Raw genomic sequence first — 22499 nt, 5'->3', positions numbered from 1 at the left:
TGACATATTTCCGTCTGGACCGATGGAGCTGCCATGGCCAAACGTGAGCTTCAATAACTCTTTTATTGTGGAGAAAAGTACTCTTCATTTAAAAATATTATAATATATTATTCCACATTTTCGGTGCGGGTATCAATATGATCGTGTAATTAAGAACGTCTTAATTATTGACTGTAAAACCGGATAACCAGTAGAGTAGCTTCTGCAAGTCTTCACACTGAATTCTAAATTTAACCTCCAAACATCTGTAATGTTGGTACATAGAGATGTCGAACGTGGCCTTCATTTGGCATCTGATAATTTCCCACTGAGGTCGTCTGTGTGTGAGGGACGTACTTTAGAGTGGAGGAGGAGAAGGGCAGTCAAATACTCTTCAAGAGATGTGGTAATTGACTCAACTAGAAAAGTATTTCAGAAATGTGCAGGCAGAGCCCAGACCGGGCGTTTTTACCGTCTCTGTTCATTCTCTCCTCAATATGTCATACAGGATTGTCATAATCATCCGTTATAAGAAGGGATTTAACTTCTCCCTTCACTCGGTCACTGTGTCAGAGGCAGGGTGTGAATTCAACTATAAGGGTATTTAGGGGAAGTGGACTGATGCAAGGTGTGTACTTTACTGACTTCTGTCACTTCTCCTAAATCAACTCGTTGTACTTCTCCCTTTGTGTTTTAAACCCAGTTGCGTAACACTTGAGACCGAGAAGTCGGTTAATTGTTGCTGCAACCTCTGAGTTGCAATCCTGGTCACCTTAAAGAGGGAGAGGACATGCAGGAAGAGACACAGAATAAATACTTGTTTCAAACATCTGTAGTTTAGACTGGATGTTCTAATTATGAATCAAAGAAAGACTCAAACTTTTACATATTGTTGATTTGAGGCAACATCACATATTTTGACCTTTCTATTTGCAAACATTTTGCTTTTAAATAATTTGTAATCATACTTCTACTTTAATTTATTATACCCATGTCAAGCTTCTTTATATGTTGTACTCCACTACATGTATTATAGAGCTTAGTTTCTAAAATGTTACCTTGTTCAGGGATAAACTTAGATACATGGTATTTAAAATAATCTCAATGCTGACAGGCTACAGCTTTAAAAGTAGTGGTATAGTAATAAGAATCAGATTTTTTATTATTTTAACTATGGGATGTTGCTATTTTACTTCAATCAAATATCTGGCTACTGCTTTCCCCACTGGAGTAAAGGGTGAGGGAGGATGCTGATGTTTAAGATTACCAGAAGGCCTCAATTACTTCACCCTCCAGCAATAACCCAGGATGCAGATTGCAGATACTGATTTATCTAATGAAATAAAATCAAGTATGTATAGCAAAGCTTCAGTTACCTGTCGTAAATAATTCCACAGAAACACTATCCTTTGTAGTTGTGATGCCACCCGGTGGCCACCGGACAACACAACAGCCTCTTCACGCTCCACTGAAGACCTCAACAAGCCAAAGTTACTTCTCCAACTCATATTTATGTAACTATGTTCAAAGAAAACTCATAGACAGTGGAATAGAACAAATAAAAACACCAGGCTAACCACCAGACATAACTTAATGACAGACAGTAAAAGTGCAAAAGTGTTGGCTTCAAAATATACCTGAAGAACAATACGCAGGCTACTAATCATGCACAATGGTCCATATCAGAATGATTTATTTTACAATATTAAAATGTAATGATTGATGCATTAATGTGTCCAGCATGTTAATGTTGCAGCTGGTAAATATACAGCTGGGTAGCAGGTGAATTTAAGCTCGGCAGTAATAAAGTCTCATATTCATCTATAAAAATACATGTTACATTATTGGATGAATATATTTTCTATCTACAAAGTAACTTACGTTATTAGATTTACAAAAGTACAATACTTCTCTCAGATATTAAGTGAAGTATAGTAAATACTCAAGTACCTACACATTGTGATTGAATAAATGTACTTACATTCCAACACTGCATACACACACATACAGAGTAACACACACATTAAGTATGAGAAGCAATCGAGCACAACAATCAAAATGTCCAACGCTGTGTTAATGAGTGTGTGAATTGTGGATCACTGATATTATCATGTCAGCGCCCGCGTGTTTGCTCTCAGAGGTTTACAGAGTAACAGTCCTTCTTATAGCGAACAACCCAAACAGTTCCTGATCAGAGTCGTATGATTCACACTCACATCGCCTGATGAATTTCTTCTTTGTATTTTGGTTTCCATCCGTCCTCTTTCTGCCTTCACCTCCAATCTGTTTTGTTTGTGGCTGATGAAACTGAACTGTTGCAGAAAACACTGTTTCAAAGAGCTTTTGGTGACGATTGCTTCGCCTCATTCAGTGAACGGTTTTGTTAACCTGCAAGAGGCTCATTTCTTTACGCTTTCAGGTCAGGTCTTTTGAAAAGCACCGAACAAAACCTGACACCTTTGACTTTTGGAAATGTGCCCACTGAAACCCTCATCTTCTGTAAGTGTCTGTCAATTTAAAATAGTATAGAGATCAGATATTTAAAGCAAAATCATCTGAGATTAATCCTGTTCCTGTCATAAATGTAATGTGTATTTTCAGGGATGCTTTTTTCTAAACATTTTCCTCCACTGCATAGATAATAATAGAAGCAATAGTAATAATAATAAAAATAATAATGATAATAAACAATGCGTTTTAACTAAGATGAATGGAAGCTGCAGCCCCACACAAACCTTTTAGATTTTATCTTTTTGAATCCCTGAAGAACGTAGATATGTGGGCAGCATTTGGGGCTAATCTGTTCCCATGAACGTGATTAAATCCAGATCATGGTCAGCATTGTTTACATATTTTACTTATTTTTTTGACCTTGTCTTTTAACTCAGACATCTTCCCTGTTTTCTAATTTAGCAAACCTGAAGCTGACATTGACTTGGTTTTGCAATAAATGTCAGAAACTGTTAGATGGAGCGTTGAGCTCAGAGCTACAGCCTCGAGCCTCGAGCTTTGAGCCTCGAGCCGTCATCACGGATGGGATTGATTTATTCTTGTTGCCCCTGTTCTCGCTGTATTGGTATATTGTTATTGTATTTATATTAATATGTTGTAATATTTGCTTCATAAGTATTTAGTTTATGTATGACAATAGACCGAGTCTGGAGTTATTTTGTTTTTTTTGGAAGAAATTTGCTTTAATCTTAAGTACTAATATTAATTAGTAAGTAGTAAGTAGCCCGGATAAAATTGTTGAATTTATATATATAGAAAGAAAAAAAGATATATATCGTAGCCTATTACTAGGAGAGAAAAAGAGGGACTGAATATAGCTCTAATTTCATAGGCATTATGGAATTGAATATCCACCACAGGCTGACTGCAGTTTGAGGAATAGCCCCAATGAGGCTTAAAAGGAACAAGACGAAGATGAATGATACTTGGTTTCTTATACGAGGAACAAAAAATATGGTAATTACACTTTCTACTTCTCTTACATGCTGGTCTTTTTTTTTGCGGTTGTCTCGGCAACCACTTGCATTTAAATGATCAGAGCTATTCAGAGAGAGACCATGAAAATAAGACAATTGTGGTCTTATGTTTCATTTTAATTTTCCCATCAGGAGACATGTTGATTTACAGACATTTTTGAATGTTATGATTATGTTTTATACCTTTTCTGTATTCGTGCGTATGTGTGTTTGTGTTTTTTTTTTGTGTCTGTGTCTGTATGTGTGTGTATGCAATAAGAAATAAAGGATAACATAATGAAATAAAATAAACTTAATAATAAAGTTAAGAAAACATAATAAACACTGAGTCTTGAATCTTGTAAAGCCACACAATGCTGTCAAAGTTATCAGGAGTGCGAGGTCAACAGAAAGAGGGCAGCTCTACAGGGGAAGGAGAAGAAATGAGATAATCAAAGACTCAAATAGATTTAATGAGTGAAAGAAATAAATGGAGTGAAAATGATAGAATATAGTGCAAGTGAAAGTATAGAGAAAAAGAAGTACAAGGAAGTCGTTTGTGTGTAGAAAGTGCAGAATTAAACTCAAACACCAGCCTTAAAGGGCAATGATATCACACTAACTTAAACCTAATAGCACTGGTGCTTACTGGCAGATGTCAATAGCCAAAGTGTATTTATATTTATATAGAGGTTTATAAAGTAGCAGCTCCGACACTTGCTGGTATTTTTGACACAGTAACAAGGCTGCATGATAGGAAACCCCTCTCATTCTGTAATAAGACTCAGTGTTTCCTCTACTGACAATACTGTTACTTAGATGATTACTTTTAATGTAATAATGATGCTGTAATCACTGCTTCATTTGGTATTGATGTTAAACTCTATCGGCTAAATGATCAATAAGGTTTTGATAGCTGATATTTCTTCCACTACAATAAAGGCTATGCCATTAAGTGCTACTGCTTTGACCTTTGTTACACTTTCTTATCTTATATTACTACTATACTGTTACTTCTTCTATATTTATCGTGCTACTTTACTGTGCATAAAGTAACATTTCAGAAGCACATCATGTAGTATTTACTTCTTAATTTGGCAGCAATTTGTAGGTTGTTTTATACCAAATATCAGTTCATATTCATAAAATAAAAAGACTAATTAAAAGGCTGCTTACATGTTAATGTATCAGAAATCATAATAACATGTTATAATTTATTTTAATATTATGCTTTATATAATTTTTAAAAATGTATAGAATCATAAACCATAAGATAAAAAACATAAATAAATCAAACATATTTTAAATAAAATTATATAAACACAATTTTAAAATGCCTACATACGTTTGAATGTGGGACTTTTAATTAATTTATACACCGTCATTTAATTAAAAATAAAGTGTATTATTATATCTTCCCCACTGAAATGCAACATAAGGTACGTGTCTATGTGTCTGTGTGTGTTTGTGTCTATGTGTCTGTGTGTGTTTGTGTCGATGTGTCTATTTTTCTTTGTGTCTTTGTGTCTGTGTGTGTTTGCTCAGCTCTGACCAAACTAGTCTGAGCCCCTAAGTGTGTGTGGGGGTGTGAAACAGCAGGAAAGTGTGCATATGTCCATTTGTCACCACTTCCAAGAATAAATGAACAACTGTTCAAAGTAACACCGCAGTGGGTGTCTACACACACACACACACACACACACACACACACCAGCATCCGTGACCTTTTTATGTGAGGAATGTAGGCTATTATAACATGTGTTATGAGGCGGACACCTTTTTGTGTGTATTAGTGGAAGTGTGGAGAGTGTGAGGCTGGATTCAGGAGTGAGGTCAAGTATGTGAAAAAGAGGGAGGAGAGAGGAGAGCGAGAGAGACAGAGAGAGAGAGAGAGAGAGAGAGAGAGAGAGAGAGAGAGAGTAGTGTGTGCTTTTTTTCTCAATGTCAGAGTCTGGTGCCAGAGGGAGGGAAAACACCAAAAGACTTCTGATTGAGGCCGGAGCCTTTTAGTCAAGTGTGAAGTCGGCTTAGGAGGAGAGTAGAGCCCAGAGATGCTGAGCGGGTACCACTAGCATCGCAACACGGCGCGTTGTGATGGGGACGGTGAGCGAGCTGTGTGCCTCCAGCTTCCAGGCATTTCTCTGTCCTGCGGTGCGACCCAAAGGTGAGTGTTTTTATTACACTCGTCAATTTTGGTTGTCAAAATAGAAATAAGAGACCTATTGTCTCTGAGCTTATGAATACATATTGTGTGCCTTGATGAGTAAACCTTGAGTTGCATTATTTACACAATTGTCTTTATTTTTCTCAGTTTTAATTAAATCGGTTGCCATTATTGGTATCATGGCATTTTTGCTGGTGACAAACATGCAGAGCAAGACTGGCACAAAGTGCAATCAGTGTTCAGTTGCCGTGGTGATTTTCTGTTATAGGTTATCAAGACACAGAGTGCTCTATAAATCGGTGTATGTGTGTGTGTGCCATGCTGTGTTTCTGACATTTCTCTGTTTATCTACACACGAGTCAGACACACTGTGTGTGTGTGTGTGTGTGTGTGTGTTGTGTCATCCTCTGGTCCAGGGTCCTGCTCTCCAGTGGGTGCTCGAGTGACATCATCTCCATCGCCACTGCTCTCCCTCTGTGCAGGTGCTTTCGTACTGTACCAATGTGCTCATTCAAAAGCCATTCTTACTCAATGAAAGCCGCGCGGTGATCACACAGGTTGTTTCCCCACGCTGTAAAGCTTTTATGAGCTATAGCTAGACTTTCCCTTCTATATCATGTCATTTCTTCTGCTTGATTATTTATGTTACGCCTCAAGGCCTCTGAAAACATGTTCACACCTACACCCTTTACTTTTACATTTTTAAGTTGTCAGTTTTGGTGGTGATTATTAAAACAATTGTGATAAATAGAATTCATTTAATAAAATTAGGTATAATGTTTTGTTAATTTATATAATATGATTGTTATTATTAAGATTATTTTATTTTAACACCTACCTTTAATTCTCTACATTCCCCATTCTATGATTTTATTGATTTTTTCTTTTTTCTTCCTATTTTTCACATTTTATTTTTGTTAATTCTTCTTTTTAACTAATTTTCAAATACAAATTATTTCCATGCAATCCTACACAACAATAAGTATGTCGTATATTATGGATTTTCAAGATATTTGAAAAAATATTATTAGCATTTTGCTTTTTACCATTTATAATTAATGAAGAGTTGGATACTTTTTAAATTCAAGTTATCTTTTACTCTATGTTACTCTGGATAATCCACAGACCTCTCTGCCAACTGGTTTCATTTGAACTACTTTCTACCAAAGGAAACATCTGTCTGTTGTCTTTGGGTGAGCGGACCTTTTAAACGGTTACATTACAGCAGCTCTTGTTCCCTGCCCGTCTTTAGCATATCCTGTTTTTGGTGTGTCCAAACTCTGAATAAAGCACTGATTCAAGCACAGCTGCAAATCCTTTCCTCTATCCTTCCCTACATCCGCTCGTCTCCCTTCCTCTTTCCCTCACACATAGGCCATGCACCGATCATCTGATATCAAATTCCTCAGTCTTTAAACTCATTTATTTAAATATGTCTGTCTTCTTCAGCAGGTAGGGGGATAATATTGTAAAGTTATTTTCTTTTGTATCTTTTCAGTCGAGTTTCCTCTTCCTGCTTCTAATGAAAGCCATTCACGACTTTGTACTGAACAGGGTGGAGTGCTACAACTTGCATAAAGTAGAGCATTTACACACACCCTCAGGGGTAAATTCATTCAATCGGCTGTTTTGAGCATGCGGCTACACCCATAGAGATACACACAAAACACGTCTATAAAAACTCAAACAGATTTGAGGATGCAAATACATTTCTTCTTTTTAATTCTACTTTTCTTTCCACATACATAAAGGAAACTGCTTCTGCCAGAGAACAACAATATGGAAAGGAAAAACTTTCAAACTGTAAAAATACGAAATCAAAATAACAAGACAGCTGCTCCACAATTTTGAGATGAGACTATGAAATCAACAATGTTGACAGCAGGTTACTGAGTCAAAGACGAGCTATTATCACTCCGAATATCATGATTATATAGCTAAGAAATCATAATCCTGGTTTAAAAATCTAATTTCTGATGTATTATGTCATCAGCTCTCAACCAAAGGCATAGATATCTATCATAGATATATATATATCTATATATATCTATCTATATATAGATAGATATATAGAGAGAGAGAGAGATGGACAGACAGACAGACAGACAGAGAGATGTCAGTTCGTGCCTCTCCGCTCTCTGATTGGCTGCTGTCGCTGAAGCCGCGCCTACGTCATCCTGCCCCAACACCGGCTGCGTCTCTCCAGTCCACAGTTGTCATTAACTGCCAGTCTAACGGTATCTCACTGAGGAAATACAGACACGTTTCGAGATATAAAGTTACTGTAAAGTGAAACATTTAGCGTCGTTCTTTAAAACAGCGTTCACCAAAGTCCCAGATATGGTTTTAAAGTCGGAAGACGGAGTTGGTAAGTTGACCCGCTTAAGTTAACGTAAGCTAGCTAACCAGTTTAGCCAACCAGCTAATGAAACGTTATCCAACGCTGTGTCATCGAAGTGTGCGCGTGACATCACGTATTGCCCGAATACCTGCTGGTTTCACACTGATATGTTTTGGCGTTTAGTTTCTTATCAACAGAGCAAACGCTCTTTGGTAGTCTTTATAAACTGGTACAAGGGATCCATGACTATTCATGTAGATTGAGGCCAGAGCTCATGGGGGGTTGTGCTTATTGTGCAGCTTTATAGTCCATGTGTCTATAAATACAATCAATGCGCCCATTTATCGGGTGGAAGTTAGTTGGCTTGGCTGCAGGCACTTCTCTGCCCATTTTGGACACTGGCAGGGAAATTGGTTTGTGGGGAGACGTCAACAGGAACATAACTTGGATGATAAATCAGTTTCCTCACAGCTCCACCAGAGCTTCCTCTGGTAGCTTGAGCCACTCGTCCAGGATGTGCTTTATGAGGAGGTCTCTTCTTCTGTCATGATGAGGAAACCTGTTCAAACAGATTACACATGGGATTTAAGTTAAGATGTCTCACTCTGTCGGGGAGGAAACGGCTCTCAAAATGGACTACCAATAACATGTATTGTTTCAGTAAAGCTACCTTCACAACTTCTACCAGGACAGGAAGTTGTTCATATTGTGATTTTCCACTTTACAAAGTGACTGGTACCTTATTTTTAAGCATTATACTACTAGTAGTCCATTTAGCTTTTTCCTACCTGATAGATACTTCACTTAAAAAAAAAAAACGACACCACCTTGAGACAGCAGCTCAAGTTGTCATCACTTCCTCGCACGTTATTTTTCTTTTCGTGCGTCCCGGCACGGTTCGTTCTCCCCTGCTGCTTAGATTTGTTTCTGCGTCCTAACTGGGCTTTTGAGGCTGTGTGAATGCAAATCAGTCACCAGGGTGTTTACCATGACCACAAGCTCATGGCACTGTGTTCAGCTTGTTTTCCTCGGGGCCAGGGAACATTGAAACGCACAATTATTGCCTTGTGAACACGGACATTGATTTGTGTTGCCGTGTGAACTGCAAGATACTGGAGCACTCGATCTCAAAACACAGATCATTTTCTCACTGCGTTGCCTCGGGTCCTCGGTCAGCTGCCGTCCTGTGGGTGAAACGTAATGAGACAAACCAATGAGGGAGCTGTTGTTGGTGTTTTTATGAACACCCACATGTGATAAGCAGAAGATAATGAACTATTTAATTCTACAAGAACAGATAACTCTTGTTTAGCAATGGTTATTTCTTGAATGTTGGTTGTTGCTGCTGTCCAGGAGATGTGAGTTCCCTTCTCTCTCTCTCTGGGACACCAGTGATGACCACATGGGGGAGCCTGTGTTTGAGACTGAGTGAAGGAGGGAGGAGTCAAGATGGACAGGGAGAGGTGGGGGAGACACACACACACACACACACACACACTCAAAACACACGTGTCCTCATCTTCATTTAGCTGCAGGCCTGCTCTCCTCCTTTCCCCAGTGCTGGAATGAGACCCTGAGGATTAAGAGGCAGGGAGGCCGGACGAGAGAACCACAGGATTGGGATTGGGATCATTGGAGGGCTCGGGCAGGACTGGATTATTTTTGGAGCTGCCAGATTGAACTGCAGTCTGTCTACATTATCCACAGGCTGTTTTGGACTGTGAATAGTAACTCAGTTGGACTTAAAGACTTTATTAAAAACAACCGGAGTGGGAATCAAACCTCTTTTCAGCAGCACTGGGAGTACTGGGGCCATTAAAACCCCGCGGTGACGCTTCTCAGCAGAAGGTAGACTCTTTCTCCCGTATGAACCTCAGGATTATGGCACAAATTTGTGTTCAGTGCGTCATCATAACTTCAGCATCAGAGCTATTTTGAAGAAACGTATCTGAGTGAGTGTGTGTGTGTGTGTGCGTGTGTGTGTGTTGACACGTCTTCCTCTGAAAATGTCAAGACAGCTGGAAACCCGCACAGAACACCTGCATGTTTTCAGTTGTTTTCACGTCATTGTGTCTCCAGAGGGTGTAATGTGTTGCATAATTTACAAACAATAGAGCGGCAGGAGAAGGATAGAGAATGAACGTGAGTCTTGAATACGCTGGTTGTCCGTAGCAGGTGGTCGTCGGCAGCATTGCTACGGCGAGGTGTCCCATTACTTTACAACACAAACAAACTCGGTGACCTCCAGACGATGCAGAGCAGCTGGTTGAAGACCTATGTTGTTGTTTATGTCAGAATAAGTCTGTTTATTTGTCTGAGGGGAGGATGAATAGGACCGTTTTGTGAGTCTTATTTCCTCTCTAAATTAAAAGCCAGAGAGAGGAAGTGAGTGTGAATGTCAGTTTCACTACCTCTCTGCTTTACAATGCTGCGTTATTCTCGTCCTCGGGTTTATAATAAGAGTTGTTCCGGCCTACTTAACCCTCTCTCTCTGTGGACGAAGGTTATGTGTGTGTGACGAGTGTGTGTGTTCCTGTCTGTGTGTTTCCAGTATGTCAATAATATCACGATCCAAGGCTGTGGCGCCCGTCACGCCACATTGACCTTAGGCCGAGTTAAGTCACAAGAGTCTGCCTCCATGACCTGAGATGGAGTTTGAAGGGTTTACAATTTACATTAGCCTAGATAATTGTAATTACCTTCGCATTGAAAATGCGGAAGGTAATGTTTTGATTGCCGTGTATTTATTTATTTATTTGTATGCGTGTTACTCTCATAACTCAAAAAGTATTAAACCGAATCGCATGAAATTTGGTGGGATGATTGGTTATTATCCGGGGACCATTTGAATAGATTTTGGGATCGATCGGGTCAAAGGTCAAGTTTAAGGTCATGAAAAGGTCAAAATCTTCTTTTTACCATAACGTGGTCAATTTCTATCCAATTGGCATGCAACTAATGCCAAAATGTTCATAATTCAATGCCCAATCTTGTGATATGCGAAGGTATGCGCTCTACCGAGTGCCCGTTCTAGTTTGTATATGTGTACTGTACAACTGAAAGTTGACGCCATGTTATTTACAAAACCAACGAAAAACAAACACTTTGTCAACTTGGCCGATACCGTTTTATAGACCGGATGAATCGATTAATCAAGAAACAAGATAAGCGTCGCCTTTTATTGAAGCTCAGAAGGGAACATCATGGGTTCTGTGCACAAGAACCGAAATAGAACTGATGAATATAGAAAGTGAAAAATGTAAACGGGAGCAGGGACATTGACCTTGAGCTAGGATTACTTATATATATGTTGCTATAATTCAGTGTCTCAAATGTCCAGATGAGTAAATGGACTTCCGTTTGTGAAGTTGTTAAAGTTTCTTGCAGTTATATTTTTAATGGTTAGAAAATTGAAGGTCAATTGAAAACCAATAAAAAATGTATTTAATTGACAGATTAACTTTTTAGAATTTTAATGACAACAATCATTGTTACATGCTATACATCTTGAGTTCTGGTGAATCGTTCCTCCTTTGTTGCTCCAGAAGTTGACTGAGCGTCTCGGTCGGGCACTGGATCCCTCAGCGTGACTCACAGCACAGCTACACATGTCCTCGCTGGCTCCTTGTTACTCTGCGTAACTTTCGCATTTTCTTCACTTTTTTGTCCCTAGTTGGAGACTTTTGTAGAGAGTAGCCGGAGCAGAAGCTTTGTTAGGCACCCAGTGGAGAGGAGCAGTTACAGTTGACGGAGCAGAGGTGTGATGTGTGACACGTGCATCATGCCCATCAACACAATAACTACATGCTGCATTCCCTCTTTCATTACCTTCGCATTGAAAATGCGGAAGGTTATGTTTTGATCGCCGTTTATTTATTTATTTATTTGTATACGTGTTACTCGCATAACTCAAAAAGTATTAAACCGAATCTCATGAAATTTGGTGGGATGATTGGTTATTATCCAGGGACCATTTGATTAGATTTTGGGATCGATCGGGTCAAAGGTCAAGGTCATGAAAAGGTCAAACTCTTCTTGAATCGCATGCAATTTGGTGGGATGATTGGTTATTATCCGGGGACCATTTGATTAGATTTTGGGATCCATCGGGTCAAAGGTCAAGGTCATGCAAAGATCAACATCTTCTTTTGACCATAGCGCGGTCAATTTCTATCCAATTGTCATGCAACTAATGCCAACATGTTCATAATTCAATGCCCAATCTTGTGATATGCGAAGGTATGCGCTCTACTGAGTGCCCATTCTAGTTACTGGAATGTAATCTTCCTCTTTCCTTTTTTCTTGTTCTTGCTGAAGGTTTCTAAAGAAAACCCACATGTCTGTGACTAACAGCCACGTTTCCCTCCTCACCTTATCGTTCCTCTGCAGGTATCATGTGTGCTGTGGACTCAGGGACACACTTGTTCATGTGTGTATTAAATATAAGGCTGCATGCACATTTCAGCTTAACTAATACAGTTAGATGTCAAGTCTAATTAACCATTTCCAAACCATGTTTCTTCTATTTATAACGTGTCTCAACAGCCTGTTTTGTGGGTAATATCAATGTGAGGCACCATGGAAACACCTTCTATATGTTTCATCCTTTGCGATGGACATTTGTAAATTGTGAAGTCGATGCTGAAAAAGGGCCTCGTCGTGTTTAGTTTTAGTAACATGTATATTTATTAGTTTTTATCTCTGCCTCCTACACCTACAGGTTAACTAGAGAAACATAATTCTCCGCAAAATGTGGCTGAAAATTAATTTATTGTCTTCATTTTTACAGTTATTCGCGCTTGGGCTTCACGATACATGAACGCCGTCTGAGTGACATTGTTTTGTGTTTTAGATGTTATTAAAATCCTTCTTTGTCGTTGTCACCGATGTTACGACCCAAAGTCATCACGTGTCTGTGTGTGTGTGTCTGTGTGTGTCTGTGTGTGTCTGTGTGTGTGTGTGTACACATATCTATAAGACGAAGGGGGTTGATTTCATCCTCCACTTTGGGGTTTGGATGCTGAGGGTAGTTTGATGGATCAAAGATTGTGTTGCCATAGCGATCCAGAGCAGTGGGACTCTCGGGTCAATCTTCTTCTTCCTCCTCGTTGTATTGAGTGTGTTTCTCTCCTCAGTGCCTGATGATCTCAGTCCAGAGGAGAGACAGGAGCTGCACAGCATCCACCGCAGAAAACAGGAGCTCCTGCAGGACATACAAGTAATAAGACACACTCATCTCCGTTTCACCTTTAATTTATTTAATCAGTTTGTTAAGCCTTCATCTGAGGTTCCAGCTTCTTGGCAACGTTTTACTTTTTTTGTCCTCAGTTATTCCTGCTTGGACCAAATGCTTTAACAAAGAGAGTTTGTTTCGAGCCCTTCTTTAAAACCCTGCGGCTGTGTGGACTGTCGCACATTTCTTTCTTTTTAACAGTTCTTTTATATTTTTTATATTTAGCGTTCACAATGTCAGTGATGTTAAAATCCACAATGTTTGTTCTGTGCAAATGTATATCTGACGTTAAGAACCGGTTTCAGCAGTCTGAAATAGACAAATCAAAAGGGTGTTGTCCAAAGTTTATGTTTTTGAGGGTAATTCCCGCTTCGTGTTTCCTCTCCTTGCTCTGTTGAGCTGCAGTGGAAGGAAATCCACTGGATTTGTCTGACGCCTTAAATTCAGTTAAAAGTTTCAATAGATTTTGGCACAGAACGAGTCTTGTGAAAGTCTGTTTTTATGACGGATGTTTTGAGGCTTACTTGAAAAGTTGTAAATCTATTCTCGTAGCCATTTTATTTATTTCACAGAATTGCAGAATCGTACATTGCATTGTTTACTTTTCGATTTGCAGCCCTTTGTCTGAACAGCACATTGTTCAGGTGGTCCTTCCTTCTCTCTGTCCTTGAGTAGGTTTGTACCTTCATGTCTAGACATTTTTTGGTGTGTGTGAGTGAGTGTGTGAGTCTATGTTTGGAGGGGGGTGTATAGGCCTATGACCACTAGAGTGTTACTGTACACATTCAAGACAGATGAGTCTATCTCTCTCTCTCTCTCTGTCTGTCTGTCTGTCTGTCTGTGTGTGTGTGTGTGTCCGTCCTCCAGCTCTCTCTGCCTGGAGGGACAGTTTGACCCCCCGCCTCGGTCCCCCTTCAACCTTAAATAAATTAGTGGGATTGTCTGTGTCGGCCTTTTATCTGGACAAATGTGTTTTGCCAGATTAGGGGAATAGCTGTCTTTATCGTCTTGATCAAAAAATAGCAGTTAAAGAAATTCTGAAAGTTGAATCAAAGAACCGACGATGACCTTTTAACCAGCCTCGTCTGTATGTTTGTTGATGCATGAATGAGTTTAGGGCTGCAACTAACGCTTATTTTAATTAGCGCTGAGGCAGTTTGATAGTTAATTTGTAATTGTTCATTCGTTTCTCAAGTTTAAAATATCCCAAATTCCAGAGTTACAGTTTGTTAATTGTTTTATGTGATAATAGACTGAACATTTGGGGGTTTTGGACTGTTGGTATAGCAGTTTATGACATCAACTTAAGCACTTTGTTTTTGCACTATATGACACAATGTTATAGATAGTCATCTAATTAATTGATTGACTAATCACTTTAGCACCAGTATAGTTAATGTGGAGTATAATTTCCCTTGCAGCAAAAGGAAAAATTTGTCAGGACAGAGTTCATGAATCTCAGAGCCGTGATAAAATATTTTGTGAAAGCTCTTTCAACACAGAATGGTAGTTTAGTTTTGATACTGAGGGAAATAAAGATTTAATATATATATGTTATTAATTTCTACCAAGCAAAAATATTTAACAAGAGTTTTATAACAGGATTCAGATTTGGTTAAAATTCTATTGAACCCCATCACTATTCTCCAGTCAGCAAGGTGAGCGTCAAAAACAACACACAAAGACAAACACACACACACACACACATACACAGCCTCAGGGCAGCAACACTGTGCGACTAGATTGATGGAGTTTATTGCAGAGGTCGACTCTCTCCTCTAAGCCCGCCTTGTGTTGCCCTGGTGGGGGTTGGGGGGGGGTAATGAGCCATGAAATATTCCAGTAATGGAGATGAAGGATGCTGTTCGTTTATAAGCGGGATGGGGGGGGGGAAAGAAAAAAACGAATGCCAATTGAAGATATCTACCTTGTTTTCCTGGTTTTCACACATCGCATACTACACACGTCCACTGAGAGTTGTAGATAGTTGTAGCTCTAATCCGAGACACTGGCCTCGTCTGCTTTTCCAACTTTTTTCTATAATAATCTCAATTCCTTATCTTTTCTGCTGGGCTAAGTGTTTCTCCATCTGTTGCTTTCCTCTCCTCGTTCCTCCCATAAACCAGTCCAAGTCTTTGATCCGGCATATTCCCGTCTCGCCACCCGCGTACCACTTAAGTAGCCCGAGGGGGGGAGGCCGTCTGATGAATCTGGGTCAACACGGGGGAGAGGAGGAGCTGGGAGATGGAAACGGGAAGGGTGGTCGGCTCTGAGCCCAGAACAGGTGCTGCAGCTCCCAGAAAGGCTTTTCTGCAGAGGGCGGCTGTTCCACAAAACTCCTGCCGAGAGGAAGAAAGAGTTGGTCTGAGAGAGCGAGAGAAGCAAGTGTGCACTTTTAGCCTTTCTTTCTGGGTCATCTCTTCTGTAAGAAGTGCTGGTCTGGATGTGTTGGTCGGTGAGATGCAGCTGGAACAGACAATCGTGGAAAAAGCATTTAGCTGCCCAGAGCCAATTGACCTCACACATCATATCACATGTGTGTATCATTTGTTTTCTGCTTTCTGATTAACCGCTCTCTCTCTCTCTCTCCCTCCCTCTGTCTGCCTGCTGTCAGAGGCTAAAGGATGAGATAGCAGAGGTGACCAATGAGATTGAACACCTGGGCCTGACTGAAGAGAGGTAAAGTGTCTCTCAATCATTTCGCTGCTTGTGCGTGGGCAGCTGTGGTCCACTCAGACTTTGTTGTAGTGAAAGTGCATTCATGGGGAAAGACAGAAACATCTGCGTTACACTCATAAAAGAGTGCACTGCTTTGTGGGATGTAATGCTGCAACTAAGGATTGTTTACATTATTGATTCTTCTATCAAATATTTTCCTATTTTCTCCATAAAATGTGAGAAAATAAGAATCACTTTTCCCCAGAGCCCAATGCGAAGTCTTCAAATTTCTTATTTTGTCTGACCGACAGTTCAGAACAAACACATTTTAATTTTAATATTCCAAACACAAGGTCCACTTCACGGCTATTCGGGGAGCTTTCAGCCACATTGAAAGCTTCCTCTTCTTCATCTGAAGAGGGCTTTCGGTAAAGGTTGAGAATGAATCTCCACTCCACGATGTTCAGCTTGCTACGAGGAAAAGCACCAACGCTTCTCAACAGAGAAGCTGAAACTAGTGGATGTTTGGCGTTTTTTCTTGAGAAATAAATTAAATGATTAGTCGTTGGTTTTTTTGTGTTCATATTTTGCAGAGCCATTAATTACATTTCTGTTCTTTTTAATTGGTTTTAGGAAAAGCATGCAGAAGAATAAACAGATGGCCATGGGCCGAAAGAAGTTCAACATGGACCCCAAGAAGGTGAGAACAAATGAGGCGCTTCCCTTTTCATCTAACGGATAAGCGTAGGGCTGCAACTAAACATTATTTTCTTGTCGAGTAATGTTGTGATTATTTATCACTTAATCTTCAAAACCTTTGTGAAGATTGAGTGATATATTATTCTGTTTTGTCTGAACCAACAGAATAAGAAACAGATCCTCAGCTGCTGTTTGGTGGCGGTTGCAGGTCTAGATTAATGTTAAGAGTTTTGTGAAACTGCATTGGACTGCTTTTCTAAATTAAAATAACAAGCGCTGCATCTGATCACTTGGTGTTTGCACCTCATTGGACAAAACAATAATGTAATAATTGTGATTCAGATATTTTTAAGAAGTTAATATTTGGTGTATTTCAGTGAATGTTCAGACTGAGTAGTTCTGATTTTCTCCACCAGGGGATTCGCTTCTTGATTGACAGCTCCCTGCTGAAAAACACCAGCGATGACATCGGCCAGTTCCTCTACAAGGGCGAGGGGCTAAATAAGACCGCCATCGGCGACTACTTAGGCGAGAGGTAAGTGATACTAGTGCTGTTCGCTCCATCGGGTCATTTTTCACAGACAGACATTTTTATTCGTCATAGGAGGAAAAGCACAAGTGTTAGGAATAATTCCTTCTGTACAGCTTCAGCAAAGAGTCGGAAAACCTGGAAATTATTTTTGCACTTCTAGGTCCCTCCTCTTAAAGTAATTTTTTAAAAATATTTTTATTTAAAAACTTTTACGGTGCTAAAAAGAAGCCGTTGTTAAGAAGTAGATATTGAGACAAAGCGCCGTCACATCGACTAATTTGCCTTTCCAGCATCGTTGTGTTTACTTTGCGCTCATGTGACAGTTAAGAAGGTTGTTTATCGCCTAACGTTAGCTTTTAACCAACAATGTTGTGTCTTATCAATATGCTATTAGTTTTCTACATTATGGTGCATTATCAGATCTAAAAGATTGTGTGTGTGTGTGTGTGTGTGTGTGGTGCAGAGATGACTTCAACATCGAGGTTCTGCACGCCTTCCTGCAGTTACACGAGTTTTCAGACCTGAACCTGGTCCAGGCTCTCAGGCAGTTCCTGTGGAGCTTCCGGCTGCCCGGTGAGGCTCAGAAGATCGACCGCATGATGGAGGCGTTCGCCCTGCGATACTGTCGCTGCAACCCCGGAGTGTTTCAGAGCACAGGTACATGCTATTCAGAAGAGGGAGGATAAAAAAACATTACAAATCTACTTTCACACACATATTTTTTCAGTAGATGTTGAATTTATTTCAGGAGTCCATTGTATTTTGGTTTATCCTTCCCCAAGAAGTCCCTTTCTTATAGCTATATACTGTTTAAATCTTTTTTTTAAATCAATCACAAAAACACATCACAGATAATCTCATATATCCTTTTGTCTGACTCATTTTCAATGCACAGCGGCTGCACATTTCTGTCTTGGCATACACAACCTTGTGTACATGATTGAAATCAGCTAATACAATTGAAAAGGTACACACACACTCTTTGTCTGCCTTTACAGATACCTGCTATGTGTTGTCGTTCGCTGTGATCATGTTGAACACGAGTCTACACAACCCGAACGTGAAGGACAAACCCTCCGTCCAGAGATTCACAGCCATGAACAGAGGCATCAATGACGGGGGAGACCTACCGGAGGAGCTACTCAGAGTGAGAGGCATTTATTTCCCTTCAGCCTTCCCCTCTGTGGTATATTTGGACAGTAACAAAGTGTACTTGGTCGTTATGCAGACAAAAGTACTACAAAAGCACATGGTTGTATTTGCTTTGATGAATTGTGTATATCACACTATGTTTCCAGTTGATGTTACGCTTAGTTCTTTTGAATAAAATGTCTAACGTTAGTACAACAGCTAAAAGACTTAGTTAACACAACAAATGTAGCTTTATCCTTATTTAAGAGCTGTATTTAAATAACAATAGCAAAGTATCGGCATTAAAATATACTTCACTAATGTTGCAGCTGGTAAAAGGAGAAGGTACAGTTCCTGTGTCCTGCTGAGAGACTTAACCCATAAAATTACAATTATTAATTTATTATATTTTGTATTAATAATCTGATTTTGCAAAGTTAGTAAAGCTGTAAAAATAAATCAAGTGGAGTGAAAAGTACAATATTGGCCCCTGAAATGTCGTGGAGTAGATGTACAAAGTAGCATCAAATGAAAGTACTTCAGAGAAGTACTTGAGTAAACGTCGTCCTCCTCGTCTCCGTGTAGAACCTGTACGACAGCATCAAGAACGAACCCTTTAAGATCCCGGAGGACGATGGGAACGACCTCACACACACCTTCTTCAACCCCGACAGAGAAGGATGGCTGCTGAAACTCGGTATGAGAAGCCATGTGACGTGAAAGTCAGGAAACAGAAATAGTCATGCAACTCTTTTATATTTGGTGCATGATTATTACACAGATGTGCTTTGGGCCGGTCACCAGAAAAGACGGCTCTAAAACATGCGTTTTATCCATAAGACGTTTATTAGTCACCCTGACTGGATTTCACATGACTCGGGCTACAGATATGCCTTTTGGTCACACAGGATTTATACATGAAGAAGACGCAGCATTCAGCTCGAGCTTTCTGGGAAATGACTTTAAAGACGACTTTGTTGTGAAATGAACATTTAGTTCAACGGCCGACGTGGTAATGGAGCGCTCCCTAAACACTTCTGTGGTTTTGTGCCACGTGATTAAACTACACATTTTAGAGCGGCCTTTTTATTGTGACCAGTGTTACGCACACCTGTGTAATTATCATGCTGTTTAATCAGCATCTAAATAAGCCACACCTGTCAGGTGGATGGGTCGTCTTGGCAATGGAGAAGTGCTCACTCACACAGATTTAACCACATTTGTGACCAGAATTTGAGAGGAATAGAAACGGTCTACGTTGTTTGATTTCAACTTGTTTAAAATTGGACCAAAAACAATTGTTGCGTTTATATTTTAGTTTTAATGCATTTCATTTCACTCGTTCTCAGTCAGCGTTATTCCTGGTGTGATTCACTGAGCTGGGAGGCCCTCTACTGGACTAGATGTGTAACAGCGCCTTCAACATGAGGACAAGTGGTGTTGAATCGTTGTACAATCATTTTGTTGACATTGTTCTTGTTTGTTTTGTGTTTCATGGGTTTTGACTCCAGGAGGTATGTACCCTTAAACTCTGCAGCATTAATGCACTGCTTTGCTTCTGAACTGACACCCCCCACCCCCTCACCCCCGCCTTTCTGCTCCCACTGGCTTTGTGCTTTTGCCCTCGCATCACAATTGGCTTTCGATTGAAGACAGATCATTCCTGCGCTGTATGCTCTTCAGACCTGATGTGAAAACATTGAAAGTAGTTTCACATCCTTTTCTAACTGCTGGCAACCTGACCCACATTTTCACTTCAGCTTTCATCTTAGCGATCAGGAAGGAGGCTCATATATAACTCGCTGATTTGTGCAGTCGCTGTGCTTCTGTCGTCAAACGAAGTCCAGATTTCTGCTCCAACAATGTAAGTTTTGTGTCCTTAATAAAGTTGTAGCTCAACTGTAGTCTCTCCTCAGGTGGACGAGTGAAGACCTGGAAGAGACGCTGGTTTATCCTGACGGATAACTGCCTCTACTACTTTGAATACACAACTGTAAGTAATAAGAGATTTCTCATAAATAATGGATGTTGTCACAAGTATGTACTTGGATTTATTGTCTTTCTGCTGTTTTCAAGGACAAAGAACCCAGAGGAATTATTCCACTGGAAAATCTGAATATCAGGGAGGTCGATGACTCCAAGAAACCGGTAAACTCTTTATTTCCTCTTCTCTTTCGGCCACATTCTGTTGTGTAATTGGACAATTTCTGCTGAGATGGAAATGGCAGATATTGAGGAATATAAAACTTTCATAAAACTGGATGCAAAGATGCAAAAGAGATGCTGCATGCCAAAAATAGCATAATATGAACCAAAAGTTCAAATAAATCGGGTAATGTCTTTTAATGTCACCTCTATTCGCCATTACATGTGGATGTACATTATGTATTGTGGTTGGACAATCATTAGTTTTTTAATTAAAGAGCTATATAATTTTTTATTTGTTTTCCTCTCTAAAACACATCCAGAGTTTACCAAGAATTGTTTTATATATATATATATAAATTAGCACTTTTCAGTCGTTTCCTGATGAATCTTGTCGGTCGTGCCTCCTGACAGAACTGCTTCGAGCTCTTCATCTCGGCCCACAAAGATCAGGTGATCAAAGCCTGCAAGACGGAGGCAGATGGACGCGTCGTCGAGGGAAACCACACTTTTTACAGAATCTCCGCCCCGACCGCAGAGGAGAAGGACGAATGGATCGACAGCATCAAGTGAGCCACGTTGAAACCACCCCCCTGCAGGAAGTCCCGTATCTAACCCTCCCTCCTCCTCCACCTGCAGAGCGGCCATCAGCAAAGACCCGTTCTTCGAGATGCTGGCCGCTCGCAAGAAGAAGGTCTCGTCTCTGAAGGGGCTGTAGAGCTGCTGAGGATTACATCGTGGGAAGGTTTGACTGGACGAGGACCCGACTCCTTCGCTGCTGCTGCAGTGACGCTTGGACCCGACGGAGGATTCGGCTCTTAAAGAAGCTCCGCCTTTGTCCGGTTTGGACCGGTGCAGCTTCGGTACCGACGGCTCGTTCTCTGCCCTCCCGTTTAAAGTTTAATTTCCCACCCAGAGATGAAATGATTCAGTCGGAGAGCTTTTTATATTGTATCCTCTTTTTGAACACTACTACTTCTGCAGCTTTGAAGCTGGGCCCTGTGGTGAGCTCTCTCTCTCTGCTGCTCCTCAAACAGGAGATGTTTTCACTGGTTGATCTCCAGGTGAGAAGACGGCTGCTGATGTTTGATAGAAACCTTTCTACACCTTTTATGAAAGACCCATTACATAAAAGGAGAAGGATGGGAACAGCTGATGAATGAATCGCATCTTACATTAAGGGGAGTCAGAAAACACTGAAAATATCAGCTGGAAAACATTTCATCAGCTCTTCCTGGACGCTGGACTTTGTTGTTGTATTGTCTGACAAAACAAATCTCTTTTCTAAGCCTGTTTTCTTACTGCTGTTGGTCTTGTCAAAGCACTGTAATGAAGGCGATGCATCAATAGCTACATATTTATTTATCCAGATTTCTTTAATTTATTGTTTTGAGTTTTGTCTCATTAAAAGTTTGCAAACCAAAATTTTACGTTGAAATAAAAGTCAATGAAGACAAACCAGGACTGGAAAATGTTATTTCTGTAATTGTTTAGTCATTAATTTGTTGCGATTGCCGTGTAATTAAACAATTTGTGCCATTAACTTTCCTTTTCACTGAAAAAAAAGTAATCAAAACTGTATACTGGTTGCGCTGAAAAGTCATTTAGAAGATACAGGAAACCACTATAAAGACTTTTAATCGGATGTAAAAGTGCTGATGCAGCATGACTGCAGCATCAATCAGATGACGATGATTCCTGCCGAACATTTTACTCTACGGAAGGAATGCAGATTATTCAACAAGCAGGCGTGTCGCGCCTATTAAAACATTGAACTGTAAAACATGGAGATTAGAGAAGTATCACAAGACAAACTTTTTTAAATGAGCCGCTTTCTTTAAAGCGATTGGTTCCTCCATAAATATTTTTTTAAAACATGTAACATTAAATAGATTTATACTTTAGTGAATAAAACAAATAGCTTAAATCTGACATCACCTAATAAGGTTAAGTTAAGGTCCCTTTACATGAGCAGTTATTGATGGGTCGTTTCTGGACACCTGATGAATGTAACTCCAATATTATCTGTTTGTAGCTCCGCTTCGGCCTCCACCGGGTCAGGAAGCTCTCCGGATGTTGCGCTGCTCATTGCTCCAGTTTGGTCACCAGGCCTGAGCCGTGTTCGCTGAGCTTTTAGAGTCGCCTGCTGC

At 40.0% G+C, this 22499-nt stretch overlaps 1 protein-coding gene across 1 annotated transcript; it reads left to right on the top strand.

Annotated features, from left to right (window-relative positions):
* The first annotated feature begins 7816 nt into the window (after window positions 1-7816).
* Window positions 7817-21813, top strand: LOC130203370 (cytohesin-1-like). Its single transcript, XM_056429485.1, has 13 exons — window positions 7817-7978; window positions 13087-13169; window positions 15799-15863; window positions 16476-16542; window positions 16958-17076; window positions 17537-17730; window positions 18072-18220; window positions 18790-18901; window positions 19716-19718; window positions 20121-20197; window positions 20281-20352; window positions 20764-20918; window positions 20989-21813. Exons 1-13 carry the CDS (start codon window positions 7951-7953, stop codon window positions 21065-21067), a joined length of 1203 nt encoding a protein of 400 aa, XP_056285460.1. The 5' UTR covers window positions 7817-7950; the 3' UTR covers window positions 21068-21813.
* Window positions 21814-22499: the final 686 nt, after the last annotated feature.

This window comes from Pseudoliparis swirei, chromosome 13 (assembly GCF_029220125.1).
Source record: "Pseudoliparis swirei isolate HS2019 ecotype Mariana Trench chromosome 13, NWPU_hadal_v1, whole genome shotgun sequence".
NCBI lineage: Eukaryota > Metazoa > Chordata > Actinopteri > Perciformes > Liparidae > Pseudoliparis > Pseudoliparis swirei.
The sequence above is the reverse complement of the archived record's forward strand: the minus strand, read 5'-3'. Positions and strand labels throughout refer to the sequence as shown.

What these genes read in the sequence shown, in the direction of transcription:
- LOC130203370 (XM_056429485.1), top strand. Translation starts at nt 7,951, where the DNA reads ATGGTTTTAAAGTCGGAAGACGGAGTTG. An exon ending in CTGGGCCTGACTGAAGAGAG is followed by an intron (nt 15,864 to 16,475) that starts GTAAAGTGTCTC and finishes AATTGGTTTTAG; the next exon opens with GAAAAGCATGCAGAAGAATA. An exon ending in CGGAGTGTTTCAGAGCACAG is followed by an intron (nt 17,731 to 18,071) that starts GTACATGCTATT and finishes CTGCCTTTACAG; the next exon opens with ATACCTGCTATGTGTTGTCG.